Source organism: Felis catus, chromosome B2 (assembly GCF_018350175.1).
Source record: "Felis catus isolate Fca126 chromosome B2, F.catus_Fca126_mat1.0, whole genome shotgun sequence".
NCBI classification, from domain to species: Eukaryota; Metazoa; Chordata; class Mammalia; order Carnivora; family Felidae; genus Felis; species Felis catus.
In genome coordinates, this window is record NC_058372.1 from 32,359,938 (window position 1) to 32,381,498 (window position 21,561).

Here is a 21,561-nt window from a genome sequence, read left to right on the forward strand (position 1 = left end):
TCCCTAGCAGCTAGTGAAACGAATTAATTCGCTCACTATATAGTCCATGCGTGCCTGCCCTGTGCCCGGCAGTGGTCTAGATTCTGGGGATACAGCAGGAAGCAAAACAGACACATCCCTGTCTTCATGGATCTTCCATTCCAAGTGAGGGGGGTTGTGACCAAAATAAATAAGTAAAATATAGAGCAGGCCAGGTGGTGAGAAGGACTATGGGAACAGTGAGGCAGGGAGGTGCATAACGGGTGTGAGAAACAGCAGTTTCCAGTTTTAAAAAGAATAGGGAGGGAGGGAGGAAGGGTGTTCAGGGGAATGGGTCATTTGAGCTGCCATCTGAAGGAGGTGAGGGAGGGAGCCAGGAGGGTGTCATCTGGGGGCAGACAAAAGAGCCAGTGCCAAATCTCCTGGAAAGTTTGAGGAGCCTGGAGGAGGGCGGTGGGCTGGAGCAGAGTGGGCAAGGGGCAGGGGGAGGAGATGAGGTCAGAGAGGTGAGGGCTGGGTCATGTGGGTTTAGACCCGTGTGAATTCTAGGCTTTTACTCCGAGATGGGTAGTTCCGGAGGATTCTGAGCAGAGGACTGCCCTGATTTGACTCACCTTCTCAAGTAAAGGTGTGTGTGCTGTGTGGGGAACAGGAATTAGGGGGTTAAGGGGGGACATCAGGAGATCAGTGAGGACGCAGTTACACATCCAGATGACTGCGGGTGGTGGCTTGGGCCAGGTGATGGTGGCAGTGATGAGAAGAGGTCATAGTCTGCACGTATCTTAAAGATAGAGCCCACAAGGTTTTCTCACAGATTGGGTGTGAGTGTGGGTGGAAGAGGAGCCAGAGATTGGTCCAAGGCTTTTGGCCCAACCAATCAGAAGGACGGAGTTGCCATCAACTGAGATGGGGAGGACTTTAAGAGGAGCACGTTCAGGTGGCAGACCAGGAGCTCAGTTTTGAACAAGCTGAGTGTGAGGTGCTATGGGCATCCAAGTGGAGGTGTTGGGTGGGCAGTTAGATCCGCGATCTGGAGTTTGGGGGCGAGGTGGATATGGGAGTCATTGGTGAGTGTCTAAGTGGTCTTTGGAGCCCACGAATGTGGCTGAGATGCCCAAGGGTGTGCGTGCAGATGAAGAGGAAAGAGGGCCAAGCCGTGAGCCAGTCTGGGAGCTAGGGAGAGGGAAGAAGACCAAGGGGTCCTCACAGAGCAAGCTGCCTTCTCCCCTCCCCATCATGGCGAGGTCCTGGACAGCATCCACTCTGACACTGAGCGGCCTGGCTTCAAAGCTCGGCCCCTCTGCTTGCTGGCTGTTATGTTCCTGGCCAGATTGTTTACCTCTCTGTGCTCTGGCTTCTCGGCCCACCAAATGGAAATAATAATAAAGCAGATTTAGAAAATTAAATAACAACATATGAAAACATTAGAAACAAAATCCTGCTTGCTTTTATTATTCTTATGGATCACACCGTGCAAAGTGCTGGTGATGCCAAAGGAAAAACTGGGGTCCTGTCCTCAAGGAACCCATAGTGTAGACATGGCAACCAGTTGCAGTAGGAAGAGGCATGGCAGTAGGAGACACTGGGACCAGGTGCTGTGGGAACACGGGGGGAAGGAGGCCCAGGGGGAGGGAGGGCGCTGGCCAAGGAAGGTTTCACAGAGTAGAGAGAGGGGCCGAGGGTGGAAGAATAAATGAGGTCTGCTAGGCCTGGGTCTTGGTGAGGAGCCAGGGAGGGCTGGGCATGAAGGGCATTGCAGGCTTCCAGGACCACCTATTTAGAGATGAGAGCTCCAGGGACCTTGGGATCAACTGGAGGTTTAGCATGGTTGGAGTAGAAGTTGTGAGGCCAATTAGGGAGTGGGTGGAGTCAGTCCACAAAAGGCCTTGTTAGCCAACCTAAGGAGGGGAGGAGAAGGAGGTTTTGGAATCAACTCTGTGACTTCAGGCAAATTATTTCGCATTCAACCTCAGTTTCCTCCTCTGTAAAATGGAGTTAATGAATAGCCCCTTGTGGGGAAGTTGGTGAGAATTCAGAGGTAACAGTTGTGAAACGCTGAGATAAGATCTGGCTTCTGAAATGATGGATCATCATCATCACTTTATCCTAGAGGCTAGGATGGCATTGAATAATTTTAAATGTAGGAACGGGTGGGTGGATGGATGGATGGGTAGATGGATAGATGAGTGGGTGGGTGGATGGATGGATGGATGGATGAGTGGGTAGTTGGATGGATGAATGAGTGGGTAGATGGATGGATGGATGGATGGATGGATGGATGGATGGATGAGTGGGTAGTTGGATGGATGGGTAGATGGATAGATGAGTGGGTGGGTAGATGGATGGATGGATGTATGTATAATTGGGTAGTTGGATGGATGGATGGATGGATGGATGGATGGATGGATGAGTGGGTAGTTGGATGGATGGGTAGATGGATAGATGAGTGGGTGGGTAGATGGATGGATGGATGGATGGATGTATAATTGGGTAGTTGGATGGATGGATGGATAGATGGATGGATGGATGGATGGATGTATAAGTGGGTAGTTGGATGGATGGATGGATAGATGGATGGATGGATGGATGGATGGATGGATGGATGGATGAGTGGGTAGTTGGATGGATGGATGTATAATTGGGTAGTTGGATGGATGGATGGATGGATGGATGGATGGATGGATGTATAAGTGGGTAGTTGGATGGATGGGTAGATGGATAGATGAGTGGATGGGTGGATGGATGGATGGATGGATGGATGGATGGATGGATAAGTGGGTAGTTGGATGGATGGGTAGATGGATAGATGAGTGGGTGGGTAGATGGATGGATGGGTGGATGGATGGATGGATGGATGAGTGGGTAGTTGGATGGATGAGTGGGTGAGTAGATGGATGGATGGATAGATGGATGGATGGATAAGTGGATGGATGGATAAGTGGGTAGTTGGATGGATGGGTAGATGGATAGATGAGTGGGTGGGTGGATGGATGGATAAGTGGGTAGTTGGATGGATGGATGAATAAGTGGGTAGTTGGATGGATGGGTAGATGGATAGATGAGTGGGTGGGTAGATGGATAGATGAGTGGGTGGGTAGATGGATAGATGAGTGGGTGGGTAGATGGATGGATGAGTAAGTGGGTGGATGGATGTCCTCCAGAGATTCAGGATTAATCACAGCTGTGGCTTAAGAGATTTTAGGCCCCAGGATAGGCCAAAAGGGAGGGTATGGAATGGGGCCTGACTGAGGTTGAGAAGGTGCAAGGTTCATTGTCCTGTCTTTGAGACCAAAGGATGGTCCTAGTTTGGTGTCTCATAAGCTTTTCCCCATTTGTCCATCTGTCTCTAGTCTCTCTCTGTCTCTGTTTGTATCCTGCTTATTTTTCTGACTCTTTTCTGCTCTGCTCTCTCTGTCTGTCACTTCCTCCCTCTCTGAGTTTCTCTGACTTTGTGTCTCTGTTGGTCCTTTTCCCTTGCCTTCCTACACTGCCCACTGTCCCTTAGGTCTGGGCAGCAATGTCTCACTCAGGGCTTTCATAGGATTTATATCTGCAGTGTGCAACAGCCCAGACTGGAGGCAGACCCCCTACAAGACAGCTCCAGTCCCGTGAAGTGAGGGGTGGGGGGTGGGAGGGTCGGGGAGCTGGATGTGTCTCTGTGTTTCTTCTGGGGTCCCCCCATCCCCACCCCAAAAGACCTTGCCTTTTAACAGCGGTGCCAGGAAAGGGAAAGACTTGATGGTGGGGGGGGGAGGGGGACGGTTGACAGCGATGGAGAGGTTTTTTTGGAGGTCTCCCCAGTGCCCTGGAATCCCCTGCCCTGAGGGAGGCACGCCTGGGGAGATGGTCTCTTCTGTCCCGCTGATGGAGCTGCCTTGTCCCTCAGGTTGGTGGATGACCGCTGTGTGGTGGAACCCGCGGCAGGGGACCTGGACAACCCCCCTAAGAAGTTCCGAGGTAAGACCTCTGCTCTCGCCGCCAGCCTCCCTCCCAGGCTGCTGAGTCTTGGCCCTGGGACAGAACTCACTCAACTCCATCCAGCCCCAATGGGCCGGGTTAGACCAGGAGCTGCCCTGCAGCCCTCCTACTACTCTCTGCGGAACCCCCATCAGGCTGTGCTGCTGCTACCTCGGCCCAGACAGCTTCTGCCTTCATTTCCGGGGGGCCACACCCCGCCTCTCAGGGGCACACCCGCATCTGGCTGGGAGCCGTTCTCCCCGAACTCCCCACCGGCCACAAGGCCTTCTTTGTTTGCATGACTGGGCATTTTCTGAGGGAGCAGGGGAGGGGAAGAGAATTTCCCCGGGCTTTAGGAGGCCCAGGGTGAGAGCCCTTACGGGTGCCGCAGTCTCCTTATCCGCGTGGTGAGGGGATTGGAGCCAGTGATCTCTGGGTCCCCGCTCCTGACCCTGGCGGTGTCCCCAGGCCCAGGCCTTGTGGAGGACTCCCGCCCGAGGGGAGCTTGTGGAACCCAGACCTCGCTCTGCTGAGCGACCTTGGCAAGGGCCTTTGCTCTCGGGGCCTCTGTGTCCTCTGTGGTCAGTGGGCTCCTCAGCCCCGCCCCACAGGCCCAAGGGTGCTGAGAGAATGAAATGACACCCTGCTGTCACCGTGCCCAGCCAGGGTAAAGTGTTATTGTTGTGATTACCTGTGAGGCTGAGACCGACAATCAGACAGATCCTGGGTGTGGTGGGCAGGGTGGGAGCAGGTAGGAACACGCCGGGCTGCTGCCGCCTGGTCTGCCCACGTGGCTGCTCCTCTGGGGAGAGATTAGCTGGGATTGTGCTCGAGGGGGATGCTGGGAGGCGAGCGGGGTTTAAGATAATCCTGCGGCATCCTTGACCGTCTGTCTGCCCGGGCCTTGCCCATCCATTGAAGGGTGGAGGAGATAGAGGGGGGCCCTCCCAGCTGGAAGAAGGGCCCCACACCTGTTGTTGTGCTTCTGCTTGTACCGGGGGCCTCTGAGTGGGGGCTGAGTCTGGGGGTCTTAGGCCAGGACGTGCCCTGGTATGTGGGAACTGCCTCTGGCACTGGACATTCCTCACCACTGTAGACTCTGCTCTGCGGAGTCTGGCCCCGCTGCCTCTCTCACCTCATCCCCCACCCCTTGCCCCCCTCTCATTCCCTCCAGCCACACCGCCTCCCTGCTGTTCCTCATATTTATCAGCCAAGCTCCCCCCCCCCCCCCCCCCCCCCCCCCCGCCTTTGTACTTGCTGTTCCTCTGCCTGGAAGGTTCTTACTCCGCATATTCACCAGGCTTGTGCTTCAGGTCTCATATCCTTGGTGGGGCATTCGTTGACCACCCAGTATCAAATTGCACCCCTCATCTCCCTTCCCTGCTTTCCTTTTCTCTACAGCGTGAATCCGACATGCCCCATGCATTCTAGTTACGTGTTTATCGTCTGTGGAGCTAGAATGTCAGCTCCGCCAGGGCAGGGATCTCTGGTTGTTTCGTTCTCTGTTCTGGCTGCAGCGTCTGCCACATAGTGCACGCCTGGTACACATCTGAGGAATAAATGCAGGCATCAGCCCCTCCTCAGGCTTCCTCCCGCCCCTGCTGCCTCTCTCAGGCCTGGCTGCTCCCGTTGCTGTGACCCGTCCAAAGTCCCTAGGTTGAGCCCAACCTCGAAAGCATTGAGCCTGGGCTTTGGGGGTTTCAGGGTGCTGGTGCGGGCCCCCTGCTTGGAGGCCCAGCTCTGACCATGCCTGCCCCTCGGTCCTGAAGGTTGAGAGTGGGTAGTGATGGAGCCTGGGCCTTTCCTGGAGCCAGAAGTAGGAGAGCTTTGGAACGGCTCATGGAGGGGCAGATTTCTACTCTAGCTGGGGGATTTAGGTAAATTCTTGGGAGGAAGTTAGTAAGGGTGAGGGTCCCCAGGGTGGGCTGTGCCAGGGCAGGGAGGGCACTGGAAGAAAGAGGGAAGGTGTGCGCAGTCAGCTTTGTGGTGTGACAGGTGGTGGCAGGCAGGTGGGTGTGGCCGAGGAAGATTTGCTCTAGAGTTCCAGTGGACAGAGTCTGGGGCCAATTTTTGGCAACAAAAAAACCACTACTTCCTCCTTTCTTTTCCTCTCCATTTTCCCAAAGCCTGTGAGTGGGGCCCTCCCCAAGATCTGGGGGTTGCCCTGTGGTCCCTGTGGCCTCACTGCACCCAGCCAGCTCAGAGAGGGGGAAGGGGGGACTCAGCCTCCAGCTTCTTCCATGCCCTCTCTGCCCCAGGTCCTGGCCCGGGGTGTCTTGATGAGGCAGGCAGAGGCCCCTCTGAACTCCCTGTGGCCCCATTTGAACCTGAGAAGAGCCGACCTTTGGGACAGAACCAGGTCTCTGTGCACCCCATAGCTGGCAGGTAGTTGGGAGTGTGAGAACTTGGACAAGAGACATGGCCTCCCACTACTTCAGTTTTGAGACTAACGCCCAGAGAAGAGGAAAGCATAGCTTGGCCTCAAACCTGGGAGTCCTAGTTCTCATTGTTCCACATCCCTCCTGTAAACACCCTGTAAGGCACTGGAAGGAGGTCCCCAGCAAGGGTGTGGGGGCCATGGCAGGCATGTTAGAAGTTGGCTAGATGTCATCAGAGGTGGCCGTTTCCTGAGGCCCCACAAGTGCAGTCACAGCATCCTGGGTGGGCCCAACCGTTGCTGGGAACTCTGGCTTCTCCCTCTCTCCCCCAAAAGCTTGGTTATCCTCACATGCTGACCCTGGAGGCCCCCAGGCCGGGCTGGCAAAGCCCAGTGAAGCTCCCGACCAGCCTCCACCAGTCCCTGATAGGCTTCTTGTTTGTGGTTTCAGCTCTAGCCATCTTCTGAGGCCATTCCAAGCCCTAACACGTTCTGGGAATTCTTTCCAGACTCTGCAGGGCCCTGGAAGGCCCAGGTTGCTGGTGCCCCAATGTGTAGGGCACCCCATGCCAGCCCACCCTCCCTGACCTTTACTTTGCCGTAGGGGTCTTGTTATGGCTGCTCTGAGTCTCACACTGCTGACTGGGCCTGGGGTCTGAGCAATTCTCTCCTGTGAGCCCTTTTTCTATCTCCATTTCCACTTGGGGGCACGGGGAGACCCAGTACAGGGCTTGGGACAAGAGCTCCTCTTGTCTCCCAGTCTACCTTAGGGAAGCTCAGAGCCCACATACCTAGCTATGGCAACCCCAGGAATGTATGTAGTGGCCACTTACCCACTTACCCACCCAGACTGGGGGGAGCCCATGCCGGGGAGAGGCTGATGAAGTGACCTCCCCGTGCTTATATGGCTGGGGGCCCCCCACCTCCCCCAAGGCTATGCCTCTGCTCTCCCTGTCCCACCTTCCAAGCCCAGTTTATTGTTATTTTTGTTATTATTAAGACATATTTCAACTCTACACAAAAGTCAAGAGAGCTCTATCAGATCCTTCTTGCCACGTTTATTTCAGACCTTGTCATTTTTAAAGCATCTTATGCCTGTAGCTGAAGCCCTTTGGGTTTTCCCCCTGATCCCTTTCCCCTCCCTCTCTCTCCAGAGGCATCAGAAATTGGTGTGTACCATTCAGGAGCCTGTTTTTATACTTTTGCTATTAATACGTAGGGCTGTATTCATGAACGATACAGGGTACGATTTCCCATTTTTATAACCCCGTGTATTAAAATCTTTCCGCACATTTTTAATTCAGCATGGTTTTTGAGGTTTCTCCATGTTGACACATTTGGCTTTAGTTCATCTGGTTAATTGCTATGTAATATTCCATCGGGTGAATAAACTGCAATCCACTTATCGGTTCTCCTGTTGATAGACATTTAGCTCATTTCCGGCTTTTGGCAGCTGCCAGCCATGCTGCGGCGGGCACTGCCATACCCGTCTCCTGGGGCTCATGTGCAGCAGTGTCTTGGGTGTGTCCCGAGGTGGGGGACACCTGGTGCAAGGGAGCTCTTCTGAGCCTTCCGGCAGGGCTGTGCATGCTCACACCCCCCCCCCCCCGACTATGGGTGCGTCCCCCCCTGCTTCCACCCCCCCCCACCTCGCTGCACTTGGTTCTGTCCCACTAAATTTCTTCCAGCCTGCTGGGTGTGAAATGGCATCTCACTGCGGTTTTAATTTGCGTTCCTCTGACTACCAATGAGATGGAGCATCTTTTCATATGTTTATTGGCCACTTAAAATTTTGTTCTTATTCCCTCCCCCCCATTTTATAAAAGTAATGCGAATACAGGCTCCAGGTTCAAGATGAAAGCAACATTGCCCCCCCCACCTCACCCTCACTCACCTTCTGCCCCCTTTTCTGGGGGCAACGGTATAGAAAAACAGACTAGGAAATTTATTCATATATGAAAACATCAAAACATTGTACAAATAAGCATAGAGAGTCTACTCCCACCCGCCTTCTCCCCCTGCTTCGCTCCTCTACTGTGGTCCCTTCAGGGGACCACTTTCCTGAGCTCCTTATGCATCCTCCAGGGTTCCTTTGTCAAATACAAACATATACACTCTTCGGATTTCCCCCCTTTTCTTACATAAAAGTAGCATTCTGTATACACTATTCTGTTTTTTTGTTTTTACTTTATAAATCTTACTATGGATCCTACTGGGGACCTTTTCATATTAGTATATAGAAACCTTGAAATGTCTCTGTTTTTTTGTTTCACTTAGAAACTCATTTTTGGGTGCCTGGGTGACTCGGTTGAGTGTCTGAATTTTGATTTCGGCTCAGATCGTTCATGATCCCAGGGCTGTGAGATCGAGCCCTGTGTCGGGCTCTGAGCTAGGTGTAGAGCCTGCTGAAGATTCTTTCTCATGCTCTCTCTGCCCCTCCCCCACTTGTGCTTGCGTGTGTGTGCGTGTGTGTGCACGCGCGTGCACACATGCCACACACTCTCAAAAGAAACAAACAAACAAAACAAAAACCAACTCATTTTTGTTCTGTATCCTCGACAACTGTGTGAAAATAGTGTTTCTATTACTTACATATATTTTTTTAATTTTTTTTTTAACGTTTATTTTTTTGAGACAGAGAGAGACAGAGCATGAACGGGGGAGGGTCAGAGAGAGAGGGAGACACAGAATCTGAAACCGGCTCCAGGCTCTGAGCTGTCAGCACAGAGCCCGACGCGGGACTTGAACTCACGGACCTTGAGATCATGACCTGAGCCGAAGTCGGCCGCTGAACCGACTGAGCCACCCAGGCGCCCCTACTTACGTAGTTTTAAACGTTAAAAAAAGTATTTATTTTTACATCGTGGTAAAGATCCATAGCATAAAGTTCCCCATCTTTAGCCATTTTTAAGTGTACAGTTAAGTGTCATTAAGCACATTCTCACTGTTATACAGCCATCACCACCTTCCGGCCTCAGAACTCTTTTCTTCCCAGAAAACTGAAAGTCTAACCTGTTAAATAATCACCACCACCAGCCATTCTCCACTGCCACCGTCCCCCCCCCCCCCCCCCAACCGTGCTGCTTTCCAACTCTGTAAATTTGACTGTTTGAAGTACCCACATGAGCGGAATTACCCAGTATTTGTCCTTTTGTGACTGGCTTCTTTCACTTAGCATAATGGCCTCACGGTTTACGCATGTGTGGCGTGTAGCGTGTGTCCGAAGTTCTGACCTCTGTCTCTTACACCTGCAGAGCATTCCATTATGCGGCTCTGTTGGGAAGTATTTAACCAGTCCCCTCCGATGGACACTTGGGCTATCCCTAATCTCCAGTTTTCCCGCCAGTGCTGCAGCGAAGACCCCTGTCCCTTGTCATTTTGTGCAAACGCAGGTGTGCTCTTGGAAGGCTGGACCAGTGGCGAGGCTGCTGAGTCGGGGGCAGGGGCATCTGGGCTGCTGATCGAGTCTGCCAGCTGTCCCCCACTGGGTTGTACCACGTTATGCCTCCTCAGCCACTTCGGAAGGCAGTCCCTTTGAACTCTTCGATGTTTCCCCTGTTGCTCCCAGGTCTTTCAATGTTTTGCTTATTCTAGGAGAATTTAGCTCCCCTGGACCGCTCGTCCACTTCCTCTGCCCTATCCTCCTGAGGGCAGCCTGTCGTGATTCTCCACTGTCACCTTCATAAACCTGATGCTCATGGTTCCGCCTTCATTTCTCGGCCACCAGCAACCCCAGCGCTGACCCCCGCCCCCTCCCTCCTCTGCCAGGCTCACTTTCAGTTTTACATCAAGGCTGAATGACCTTGCCTTCTCTTCTGTACACACCCATGGAGTCTTCCGTGTTTTGTTCGACAGGTTGAGTCTAAACGTTGACAATAATTAAAAGCAGTTGTTTACGTGATTTACACAGGGCTTAGATGTTATTGTGACTGTAGAACTTTATTCCCTGTGCTGTGTTCGCATCTCGAGTTGTCTGCACTGGTGCTTTTCAACCTGGTGGGAACAGGAGGACTATTTGGGTTTGGCGTGCCTTTACAAATGCATATCCCCAGGCCTCGCCCCAACCTGCTGAATCTACAGGGGACCTGGGAGTTTGTATTTAAAAAAATTTGTTTTAATGTTTACTATTTTGAGAGAGAGAGAGAGAAGAGAGTATGGGCAGGGGAGGGGCAGAGAGAGGGAGAGAGAGAATCCCAAGCAGGCTCCACCCTGTCAGCGCAGAGTCTGACGCAGGGCTCGAACTCACAGACCGCGAGATCATGACCTGAGCCCAAACCCGGAGTCAGATGCCTGACTGAGCCACCCAGGCGCCCCAAAGGAGTTTGTATTTTTTTTTTTAATTTTTTTTTTCAACGTTTATTTATTTTTGGGACAGAGAGAGACAGAGCATGAACGGGGGAGGGCCAGAGAGAGAGGGAGACACAGAATCGGAAACAGGCTCCAGGCTCCGAGCCATCAGCCCAGAGCCTGACGCGGGGCTCGAACTCACGGACCGAGAGATCGTGACCTGGCTGAAGTCGGACGCTCAACTGACTGCGCCACCCAGGCGCCCCAGGAGTTTGTATTTGTTAAAGCTCCTCCAGTGGCAGTGGCTTTTGGAGTGTTACATACCTTAGTTTCAGGGAAGGTCACTTGACTTTGTTTACTAGGTGAACATCCTCTTGTCTGCAGCCTCACAGGCAGTGGTGCCCCCTCTGCCGCGAGCATGTGTCCCCCAGCACACGCAGCCCTTACTGTTGGAAACCTGCCCGGACCCAGACTTACCTCTTGGCCTTTGAGGCTGCAGCTCCCGTGTGAGCCTGGTCTCCCCGCTCCCATCCCACTCTTCCTCCTCACTGCCCTTCTGCCCTGTAGTTTGGTGAGAAGAAGCGTTCTGGTCTCTTCTGGGGTTCTGACAGGGCTGCCTCTGGGCAAGAAAGCACAGCATTGTAAAAGCATGGAGGTGTGCAGAGAGGTGGGCCACAAATATTTTAGAGGACTCAAGTCATTTATTCATTCAACAAGCATCTTCTGACGTGTATTACAGGCAAGGCTCTAAGGGACCATCTGTGTGAGAGAAAAAGGCACATTTGACAAGTTCTAGGTGGTCAGTTTCCAAGACAGAGATGAAAGAGTTGGGAGCAGGGAGGGATCAGTGCTGGCTTCCTCCCACTCCTGGGATGCTCCAGGGCAGTGTGCTTCATTCAGCCATGGGCTCTGACCCATTAGTGGGTTGTGAAGTCCCTTCAATGGGACTCAACCATCCTTTAAAGAACTGGATAGAATTGAATTCCAATGCTTCTTAGAATGCGTGGTAGTAAGAGTTGTTAATGTCTCATTAATTCTTCCTTCGGCCCTGCCTAAGCTCCTGTTCCCCTGTTAAATACTTAAGTGAGTTTTAAGTGTGGTTGTTGAAGCTTTTTTATTTCTAGAGATTCTATCTGGTTCTTTCTCAGCCTGTGGTGTTACTTTGTACAGTTTCCCCTTCGAAGGATCCCTTAGGCTTTTGTGGATTTAGGCAGGGTAGGTGTATCTGTTCTACGGATGCCTGTGTTTGAAGTCTCTTCAACGTCTGTTTCTACTGTCTGTTTTGTGGGTTGGTTCTCTCTCATGACATCTAGTTCCCAAGAGTTCCTGGTTGTTTTTCACTGTACACTGGATATTGCATTTGAAAAATTTGGTACGGAGTGCCTCGGTGGCTCAGTCGGTTGAGCATCCAACTTCGGCTCAGGTTTGAGCCCCATGTCGGGCTCTGTGTTGGCAGCTCAGAGCCTGGAGCCTGCTTTGGATTCTGTGTGTCCCTCTCTCTCTCTGCCCCTCCCCCATGTGCGCTCTGTTTCTCTCTCTCTCGAAAATAAATAAACGCTTAAAAAAATTGAAAGATTTGGTATGAGTCGTTGTGGACTAGGAGGAAGTTACCTTCCTCCAGAGAGGGTGTGCATATCCTGTTACCGGACTCCTGGGGCTCCACCCATCCAAGACCGCCTAAAGCCAGGCACGAATTTTGGGTTTCTTGCACCATCCAAGGGATTCCAACAGGGCTCTCATTGCTGGAAGGAGCTCTTTTCACCTGGGGTGTAGCCCTTTGGGGTCTTAGCTTCCTGAGTGGAGGGTCGCCTGTTAGACTCCCACCTTTCATGGGCCTGGGCTTGGATTTCTGCCCCTGTCACCCGATGGAGTCATCCAAATAAAAGCCCGTGTTTTCTGGAATCAGCAAATATCCTCAGGGCGAAAGTAGCTTGGGTGTTTCTGTATCTCTCGAACTTCCCTTTGATCTTCTGTTCGGGCCCAATAATTCTTCACTGTTTTGTCAGTTCTTTAAGAAGTCTTAAAATAATATCCATTTGAAAAACCTGGTTGCTTTAGTTGTTTTCTGGTTGGGTTGGTCCACAAGACTTGATAATGACGGTTCTCAGCCCTACCCTGTCACAGCCTGCCCCTATTACCAGGGACAGAAGTCCCCATGTGGTTTCACAAAGTGGTGATCCAAGAATGTATTTCGTAGGCGAGTCAGTTCAGAAAGGCTTGAGCCCCTCTGCTGTAGGGCGACCCGGGGCAGCATCTGTCTTTCCTTCTGTTCTCTGTTCTGGATTGGGAGTGGGAGGGGGTGGTGGGGAGACCAGGGAGCTCATGACCGCCAAGACCCGTGGGCTCCAGGCTCACTCAGACTCCGGGCCCTGGCCGGCCCCCTCCTGTCTCGGTTTGCCCGACCCCAAGTGTGACTGGCTGCTGTCACTTCACCTCCTCCTCCGGCACTGTCTTGCCCTTCCCTCCACTTGAGCGCCCCATCCCTTTCCTCCCTTCTAGGCTATAGATTCAGGCCCCACCTCATCCACGTGAGGGACTCATTTCTAGATTCCTGTGTTCATCTGGCAGATATTCTCTGAGACCTGACCTGGTGCTGGAGACACGGGGAAGGACACGTGGCCCTGCCAGCCTGCAGATGAGCCTGTCAGATCCAGAACCCCCTTTAATATTATTAAGTGGAATTCAAAAATAATACAATCTATGCATGTCTATATTTATGTAACATAAAATGGGGGGTCCAGGGCCCGGATCTGACTGAGCTTGGAGCTGGGGGGAGGGAGCGAGGCCAGTCTAATGCCCTAAGTGTGATAAAAAAGAGACATAAAAGGAAAACAATTTATAAGATAGTAATACATGTTTTAGAAGTCGATGTTGGGCACAACTAGAAGACCCAAGGAAGCAGTCAGAGCTTGCCTGGGAATCATGAAGACGGCAGCCACAAACGCAGGCATCTGGCACGGCCATGAGCGTGGTGCATTCTCTGAAACAGCAAAAAACTCCTGGTCACGTTTGAGCAACACAAAGAACAACACAAATTCCCTCAGTTTCGGAACGAGTCGCATTCCTGAAAAATTCAGTGTTTGCTAAAAACTGTGCAACAAGTACTTTGTGTTTCTGTGGGCCACTCTGGGCCCAGAGTGCTGCCCTCAGCTGTCCACCTGCACGCGTGTGGCAGGACACTCTCGGCAGGAGTCATGCCGGACAGTCTTTATGGTGCAGGTGTCCAGCGTCCCTGTCCTGCCCCCTAAATGCCAGCTGTTACCTCTATCAGGACAACCACCCTCCCATTTTCCAAAACAGTTCCTGGTATGCTCCACTTCTCTGACTTCTCTTGGGCACCAGTGGCCTCTAACAAGGCAGTGCGATCGATGTGGTAACCGGGGACCTGGGGAGCCCTGGGAGCTCCAACCCAGCCTGACGAAGCAGGAGGACTTCTGGGAGGCGGTGACACATGAGCTTCTTCTGGAGGGCTAAGCAGATCCTTGTAAAGACATGCTCTCTCCGACAAACTGAGCGCTTATTTCTAGAAGTGATGCCCCCTCATGCTGGTGGTGCCAAGGTGGGCCAGGCAGGGCAGGCCTTGGCGGCTTCATCTACGAATAGAATTGCCATTTTTTCCTTCCCTCTGTCTTTGACTCACTCGGTCTCTCTGCCTGATGGCACCAGGGGGCCTCTGCCTGCTCGTGGGCTAGATAGAAAATCCAGTTTTGCTTTTAGTTGCCGGGGGCTGGATGACCAGTTTGACCAGAGCAGGCACCTAGCCTTCCTTTGGAGGGTAGATGAGAGGGCTTGAGGGGCTCTCCAGCACAGCCATCCCTGTCCTGGGCTCCATGCGGCTGGAGAGGCCCAGTACTGCAGCGTGAGAGGGGTCTTAGAGACCATAAGCCCAGCGCCTTGTCCAGGGTGTGGTTCCCTCCTGTGACGGGGCACCCACTGCCTCACAGGACAGCCTGTGCTGTTGTCAGGTGGGTCCATCCGCCTGGGCCAGCACGTCACCATGACCCAGAATCCCCGATCCCCTCCCACCACACTTTAGAATAGGATTTTTCAACTCATGCTTCCTTTTGATAAATAGAAAAATCTGATGCCCTCTCTGGAGTGGGGGCTTATGAAAATCATAAGTGTTTCATCTGCTTTCCAAAAGAAAAAGAGTAAAAGTGAACCTGTTTCTGGAATTTTGATTGGGCAGGTTTTAGGTCAAGTTCCCTGGAAGCAGAGCCTATGACAGGAAGAATTATTGAAGAGGGGTCTCAGGGGAGACCTCACTGACTCAGGGCAAGGGAAGAGCCAAGCAAGGATGTGGTTTCAGGCCAAATAGAAGCGTCAGCCGGATCGTACAGGGAGCTGGGGAGTGACCAGCACTGCGGACAGTCATCTCCAGAGGCCAGACTATCCTGTGTCTGTGCCAGCTGCTCCTGGGGGTGGGGAGGGAGAGGGATGCAACTTCCCAGGCATCTGTGGGCAAGATGGCAGTGGGCCAGAGGAGGATGCAGGTATGAACTGTCAGCCACCGATGTCCACAAAAGCTGGCACAGACAGGGCATGGGGTGCGGGCCTGAGAGCCTCTGATAAATCTCCCGTGGGGAAGAGGGCCTGCGTCTGCCTCCCAGCTGGGATCCTGCTTTCACACCTGCCCCAACTTCTTCTGGGTCCTTCTTACCACTACCTCTCCATCCCAGTGGGGCAGGAGGGTGGGGAGAGTGGAGGTGGAATTTGGGGGGTGGGGCTGTAGGTTGAGCCTTCCATGAACTGATCTCCCTCCCTTGGCCTGCCCCACCACAGACTGCCTCTTCAAGGTGTGTCCCATGAACCGCTACTCGGCCCAGAAGCAGTACTGGAAGGCCAAACAGACGAAGCAGGACAAGGAGAAGATCGCTGACGTGGTGCTGCTCCAAAAGTTACAGGTGTGTATGTGCACAGGCATGCACCTGTGTATGTGCCTCAGGAATCCGGGTGCACACACGGGGGCCGCTGCCCATCAGAGCCAAGAGGGGCCCTGTGGCTGAGTGGGAAACCCCAAGATGTAAGAGATTGGTATGTGTGGGTGTGAATGAGGTAAGAGAGAGGAAGTAGAGTGCCTTCCCAGTGATCCACTTGTCTATATGACCCTTTGTGCCAGTTAGAAGAAGGTGCTCCTTCCTCTAGGCTGGCATAGCCCTAATGCCCTGGGCACATGGCTCAGTGAGTGAAAGGTGGACTGGATTTCAGCTTCCACCCAGCCCTTCAGCTGGACGCCATAGTGCAGTGAACAACCTGTACAACTGTACCTGGAGTTACCAGTAGCCCCTGGTGACATTGGCTCCAGGGAACCTGATTTGAAAACCAGTCTTAACCTCCTTCCTCATTTTATAGAGCTGGGTCCTGGGACCATTAGAGGGGGCTGGGCAGTCCGTGCTTTCATCCTGTGAGTTTGTAGTAGGGCCTGAACGGCCCTCAGATCTCTGACTCACCTTGGGTTTGTTGGACACAGGGACAGTGCACAGTGCAGAGGCCTGGTGGTTGCTCATGGACCTCTTGGGGGCAGTGGCTCAGTTGACATCCTAGCAGTCCCCTCTGGACAGGCCTCAGGGCCCAGTCCCCATGAAAAAGAGAGTACGAGGCTTTGGCTGTGGTCAGCAGCTTGGCACTCTGTTTCTGAGACCCTCCCTCAGGTCTGGTGTCCCAGCCCCTGTCCCGTAGACCTTGCTTCCCTGTGTCCCCTTCCTTGAGGAGGTGGGTGTAAAATGGGGGAAGAGTGGGCTTCACCCCATAGCTATGAACTGGGCTGGAAAGAGGGGGCTGAGGTTGGGCTGCCTGAGGTCTGTTAACAGATAACCCATCTTTCTTCCTGGGCTGGGGGTTGTCACAGGCTTCCTTGCTGCTGCGACACACGCCGAGGCTGAACCGGGGATCTGGCCTGGGTGTCGGGCATTTACATGTACACAGACACACACACACACGTGTAGTCACGCCGTGGGTTTATGGGAAATCATGTGGTACACGGCCAGTTTCCCTAACAGCCACCCTTGCCCCAGCCTCCGTGGTGAGGCCTGGCTGAAGGGACTGAGGAGAAGAACTGGGTAGAAGGGCCAGTGCTTTCAGGGAGTGCCAGTCTGATGGAGGAGACAGAGCCCTGTCTAGGACCCTGTCTAGCCCTGTCTAGGACCCCCCAATCTGATGGAGGAGACAGTGCCTATCCTTAAGCAGCCTCCAGTCTAATGTGACAGAAGTGCCTAAAAACGTGTCCTTAATGGGAAGCCAGCCAAAGCCTCAAGGCCCTTGGCGTTGGATCTGTTAGAGTTGGATCTGGGCCACCAGTGAAGACAGTGGCTAGGAGCACACACAGTTTTGGGAGGGAGGATCATAGAGGAGTGGGGTGGAGGGGGATGGGAGGGAGGCGGAGGAAGTAGCGCCAGGCGCGTCTGTCAGGTTTTTGGGCTGGGGGAGGGGTCCTGTGATGGGGGCATCAGGAGTCGGCTGAGTTGGGGGTAGTGAGGCACAGCTTAGGTTGTCTGCTGGCAGTGTCAGACGGCACAGGGAGTTCAAGGGCCTGCTGGCATGCCTCCTCCAGATGGGGGGAGGGGGCAGGGGATCGGGGTTCGGGTCCCTGGGCTGCAGGCTGTCTGACCTCAGGCTGCCCCTCTGCATTCTGAGTCTCAGTCCCTCATCACCTGTGGAGGGAATGGGCTAGATGGCCTCGGGGGAGGGGGGGGGGTCACTGGGTACAGTGCCAGAAGCTGTGTGTGTGTGTGCACACCTGTGCGTGGGGGGGATGTGGCCCTCCAGGAGCCGGCTTCCGAGCCTGCATTCCACCTCTGCGTGTGTCTGTGCAGCACGCAGCCCAGATGGAGCAGAAGCAGAATGACACGGAGAACAAGAAGGTGCACGGGGACGTCGTGAAGTATGGCAGTGTCATCCAGGTGAGACCCACCTGCATCCCCCCCTGAAGAGGCTGGGCTGGCGTTGGGGAGAGGGGTGCCAGCTGACATGCCCTCTGGGGCGTGTCCCTGTGACTGCATATCTGCTTCTGGGTGTGCCTGTTTCTGTGTGGCCTGAGTAGCTGTGTCCGTGGGTGTGTTTCCAGCACAGTGGTCACCGGCTGCTGGAGCCTTATGGTCTGAGTTCAAATCTTGGCTCTGTGACCGCGGGCAAGTTACTTAACTTCCCAGTGCCTTTGTTTCCCCATCTGCAAATTCAGGCCAATGATATTACTTCCCTTTTGGTAGCTGTAAGGTTACGGGAATGAATACATGGGAAGGATTCAGAAATGCTAGCTGTTTTTGTGTTCACCTAGGCTCCTGACAGCGTGTGTGTGTGTGTGTGTGTGTGTGTGTGTGAGCACGTGCGCACGCGTGAGTGACTGCACGTGTCTCAATTCGTGTGTTTATGTCTGTGTATCTGACACTGTATGTGTGTCCAGCTGTGACCAAGGTCCAGTGGGCCGCCCAGAGTCCCCGTCCTTGATGGGCTGGCCCCCTGGGGCCTGGTGACCTCACTTGCACCCTGCCTGCCCCCCAGCTCCTGCACATGAAGAGCAACAAGTACTTGACAGTGAACAAGCGGCTGCCGGCCCTGCTGGAGAAGAATGCCATGCGGGTGACACTGGATGCAACAGGCAACGAGGGCTCCTGGCTCTTCATCCAGCCCTTCTGGAAGCTTCGGAGCAACGGGGACAATGTAAGGACAGGACCCGGCTGGAGGGGCCTGGTGGGAGGTGCGGGCCGCAGCACCAGAGGGGCTTCGACAGGGTCTTTGATGTGGGGACTGGATGAGGTCGTGCCCGTTTCTCAGAGGGGCAGACTGAGACCAGGGAGAGGCCTGGAGGCCTGGCCCTTCCCACCTTCACCCTATTCTGCCTGTCCCCATAGGTGGTGGTGGGGGACAAGGTGATCCTGAATCCTGTCAACGCCGGGCAGCCTCTGCATGCCAGCAATTATGAGCTTAGCGACAATGCTGGCTGCAAGGAGGTGAGTGAGGTGGTGGGGCCAGCCTGCAGTGGAAGGGCGTCTGAACATCCTTGAGGGCACAGAAGGGCCCCTCCCCACCATGGTCTTTTCCTCCACTCCCACCTGGCCAGCTGGGTGAGCTGGGTCTCTACATCTGCCCCATTCTTTGCCCCACAGGCTGGCAGCCCCAGGGCAGCTGGCTGGGGCCTGGGGGCCCTGGCTTCGAGAAGACACCTCCTCTCTGTGCTCTGATGGGAGCTGGGCTGGTCCTCCCCCCACCCCCTCACCGGGCCTTTCATGCCCCACTCTCCAACCGCTGGCGGTCCGCCTGGCATCAGGGTTCTCTCTGGCCTTCCCCAGGTCAACTCTGTGAACTGCAACACCAGCTGGAAGATCAACCTGTTCATGCAGTTCCGAGACCACCTGGAGGAGGTGTTGAAAGGGGTAAGGACTGGGAGCCCACTGCCCACTGCCACCTGCCTGCCGGCTGCCCAGACCGGCCCTGAAGGTCCCCCTTTCTGCTTTCCCTCACCTACCCTTACACAGCCCTGCTCTCTGTCAGGCCCTCCCCTCCGTCCCCACCCCCCTCCTCCGCCGCCACCCACCAGACCACCCCATCTTTTGTTTCTAGCCTCCCAGCCTCAGTCTCCATCTTTTCTGGATCCTGGCGAGCCTCGAATTTTCCTCTTGCTAAGAGTGTGTCAGTGGATAGGGGTCCCCGTTCCCTCATCTTGGAGAGCCAGATCCTTTGAGCACTCTGTTTCCTCCCCCACGCCTGCTCCGTGGATCCAAGCCAGGTGCACTGCCCTTTGCCCTATGCCCTCTTGGGCAAGGGCCTGAGGCTGCTGAGTCAGGGCCTGTGCCCCGATTCCAGACAGGCTTGGAGGGCACACAGTACTGCTGGGAAACACTGCGGCAACGACTTAGGGAGGGACCAGAGCAAGGGGGAAAGAGGGCTGGAGACACCATTAGACAAGCCCTGAAAACCAGGCATCCAGAGGTTCAAGTGGGGCTTCAGGGGATGGAACCAGCCTACTGGGGTGTGGGTTCTATGTGGAGGGGCAGTTGGGAGGGGCAGATATGGGGGTAGCAAAGAGGGTGGGGCTCCTCAGCTAGGGGAGTTGGCAGGCATCTGACCATGATATCTGTTAAAGGGACAGGGGATAGGCCCGAGAGCAGCCCCCTAAGGAGGCTGCCCTGTGTTCCCTGCATCTTCCCCTGCATAGAAGCCTGCAGTGGCTCCCTTGACCCTCCATTCCCAGCCAGGCTGCTCCATCAGACTTTCCTGCCCCCCTCAGGCTGCCTCAGCCTATCACTCTCCCTCTCCTGTCTCCCAGGCTCTTTCCAGTTCACCCACGCTCTGTTCAATGCCTTTCTGTCTCTCCCTGAAGCCTGCGCGTCATCCACATATCAGTCAAGCCTCAGCCTGTGTGCCACCTCCTCCCAGAAGCCTTCTCTGATTACACATTCTAGCCCCCAATCTGTGTGGCCCTGAGAAAATGAAGCACCATCATCAGGTCGAACCCCGTGGTGCTGCCTGGACTGGTTTCGGTGAATCTGTCATGGCTTTGATGTTAGTGCCAGGCAACCTGGAAGTGAGATCTGAGTGTGCAAAGTCCACCCCTTTTTTTTGTTCTCAACCCTGCGCCTCGTGGATACAAGGGTCACAAGGTTCCGCCAAAGCAACTCACATAATCTGTGTCTAGTTATTCACTCGTGTGTTCACTCCACAGGTGTTAACTGAGAACTTTGTGTCCAGTGCAGTGGTAGGGAAGCCAGATAATGCTGTTAGTGGTCGCAACTGGTGGTTGGAGTAATAGATATAATATTACTAGATGGTAATAGACGACCCGCTGGTTGTAGGTTCGCTGCCGGAGGAAGTGTGGTGGAAAAATAAGGGCTCTGGAGCTGCAGCACGGATTCATGTCCCATTTGTCACTAGTTCTGTGACCCTCGGCAGGACGCTTACCTTCTCCGTGCCTGAGCCTCTCCACCTGTAGGGTGGGGATAGCGATGTATGTACCCAGGGAGTCAGTGTGAGGAGGAGGTGAGAAAGTCCACGTGAGGTGGGCACACAGAGGCTGGCACGTGCTAAGCGTGCAGCGTGACTCCATTATACAAATTATAATCCTCGCAATCTCTGCAAGGAGGTCATAGTAGCCCCGTTGTACACGAGAGGAAACTGAGGCTCGGAGATGTTAGGGAACTTATCCAAGGTCGCACGGCTTGTGAAGCAGAGCCAGGACCCAAAGTTGCTGTCTGTGTCCAAAGCTTCGGAGATGAATAAGCCAGCTGTTCTAGTCCTGTGGGAGCAGAAGAAATGGGCAAGAACTACCCATGTTCGGGCAGAAAGGGCCCTAGGGAGGTGCAGCCATGGGCCTAGAAGGGCCCCAGAAGGTGACATCCCTCCTGCCTTCATTGAGGGGGTGACTCGAGATTGGCCTTCAGAGGTCAGGTGGGGTTTCTAGAGATATAAATCCGGGAAGGAGACAGTCAAGGGTGGGTTTGACATAGGAAGCTGGGGAAGGATCTGGATAAGAGCCTGGCTCGCCCCAGTCATCTGGACATCCTGGATTTGGGATCTGGGCAGAGTGCCCGGCTGAGGGGCCAGCCCCTGGCCCCGGCCACCCGCTGGTGGGGCCCAGTTCACATCTCACCCTCTGCTTGCTGGCTCTGGGAGGAGCCACGGGGGCCCGGCCAGCCGCTCCTGCATCTGATGCAGGTGGGGCTGGCCATCCTGAGCCCGTGACCCACACCTACAGGGAGATGTGGTGCGGCTGTTCCATGCGGAGCAGGAGAAGTTCCTGACATGTGACGAGTACAAGGGCAAGCTGCAGGTGTTCCTGCGCACCACGCTGCGCCAGTCCGCCACCTCGGCCACCAGCTCCAATGCCCTCTGGGAAGTGGAGGTCAGAGCTTGTGTCTTAACTAGGACCCAGCTCTGGGCTCCCCCCTTCTTCCCCCATCCCCCTGGAGGGTAGAGCTGGGGTGGGGGTGGGGTGTCCAGGTGCCACTCACCCAGAGCTCTCCAGGCGT

The 21,561-nt window shown here is 54.3% G+C and overlaps 1 protein-coding gene and 1 long non-coding RNA gene across 4 annotated transcripts in view; one reads left to right on the plus strand and one right to left on the minus strand.

The window, feature by feature from the left end:
• ITPR3 (inositol 1,4,5-trisphosphate receptor type 3) overlaps window positions 1–21,561 on the plus strand; it is a 67,720-nt gene that overhangs the window by 12,672 nt on the left and 33,487 nt on the right. For all 3 annotated transcript variants that reach the window (XM_045057408.1, XM_023253857.2, XM_045057407.1), the window contains exons 2-8: window positions 3,866–3,936; window positions 15,383–15,504; window positions 17,413–17,499; window positions 18,098–18,256; window positions 18,448–18,546; window positions 18,886–18,969; window positions 21,288–21,434. In XM_045057408.1, the coding sequence (XP_044913343.1) occupies window positions 3,866–3,936; window positions 15,383–15,504; window positions 17,413–17,499; window positions 18,098–18,256; window positions 18,448–18,546; window positions 18,886–18,969; window positions 21,288–21,434 (769 nt within the window). The remainder of the gene's footprint in view (window positions 1–3,865; window positions 3,937–15,382; window positions 15,505–17,412; window positions 17,500–18,097; window positions 18,257–18,447; window positions 18,547–18,885; window positions 18,970–21,287; window positions 21,435–21,561) is intronic.
• On the minus strand, window positions 1,409–4,978 carry LOC111560455. Its single transcript, XR_002742248.2, has 2 exons — window positions 4,628–4,978; window positions 1,409–1,877 (listed from the first exon to the last, which is right to left on the minus strand). It is a non-coding gene; the product is annotated as an uncharacterized LOC111560455 (long non-coding RNA).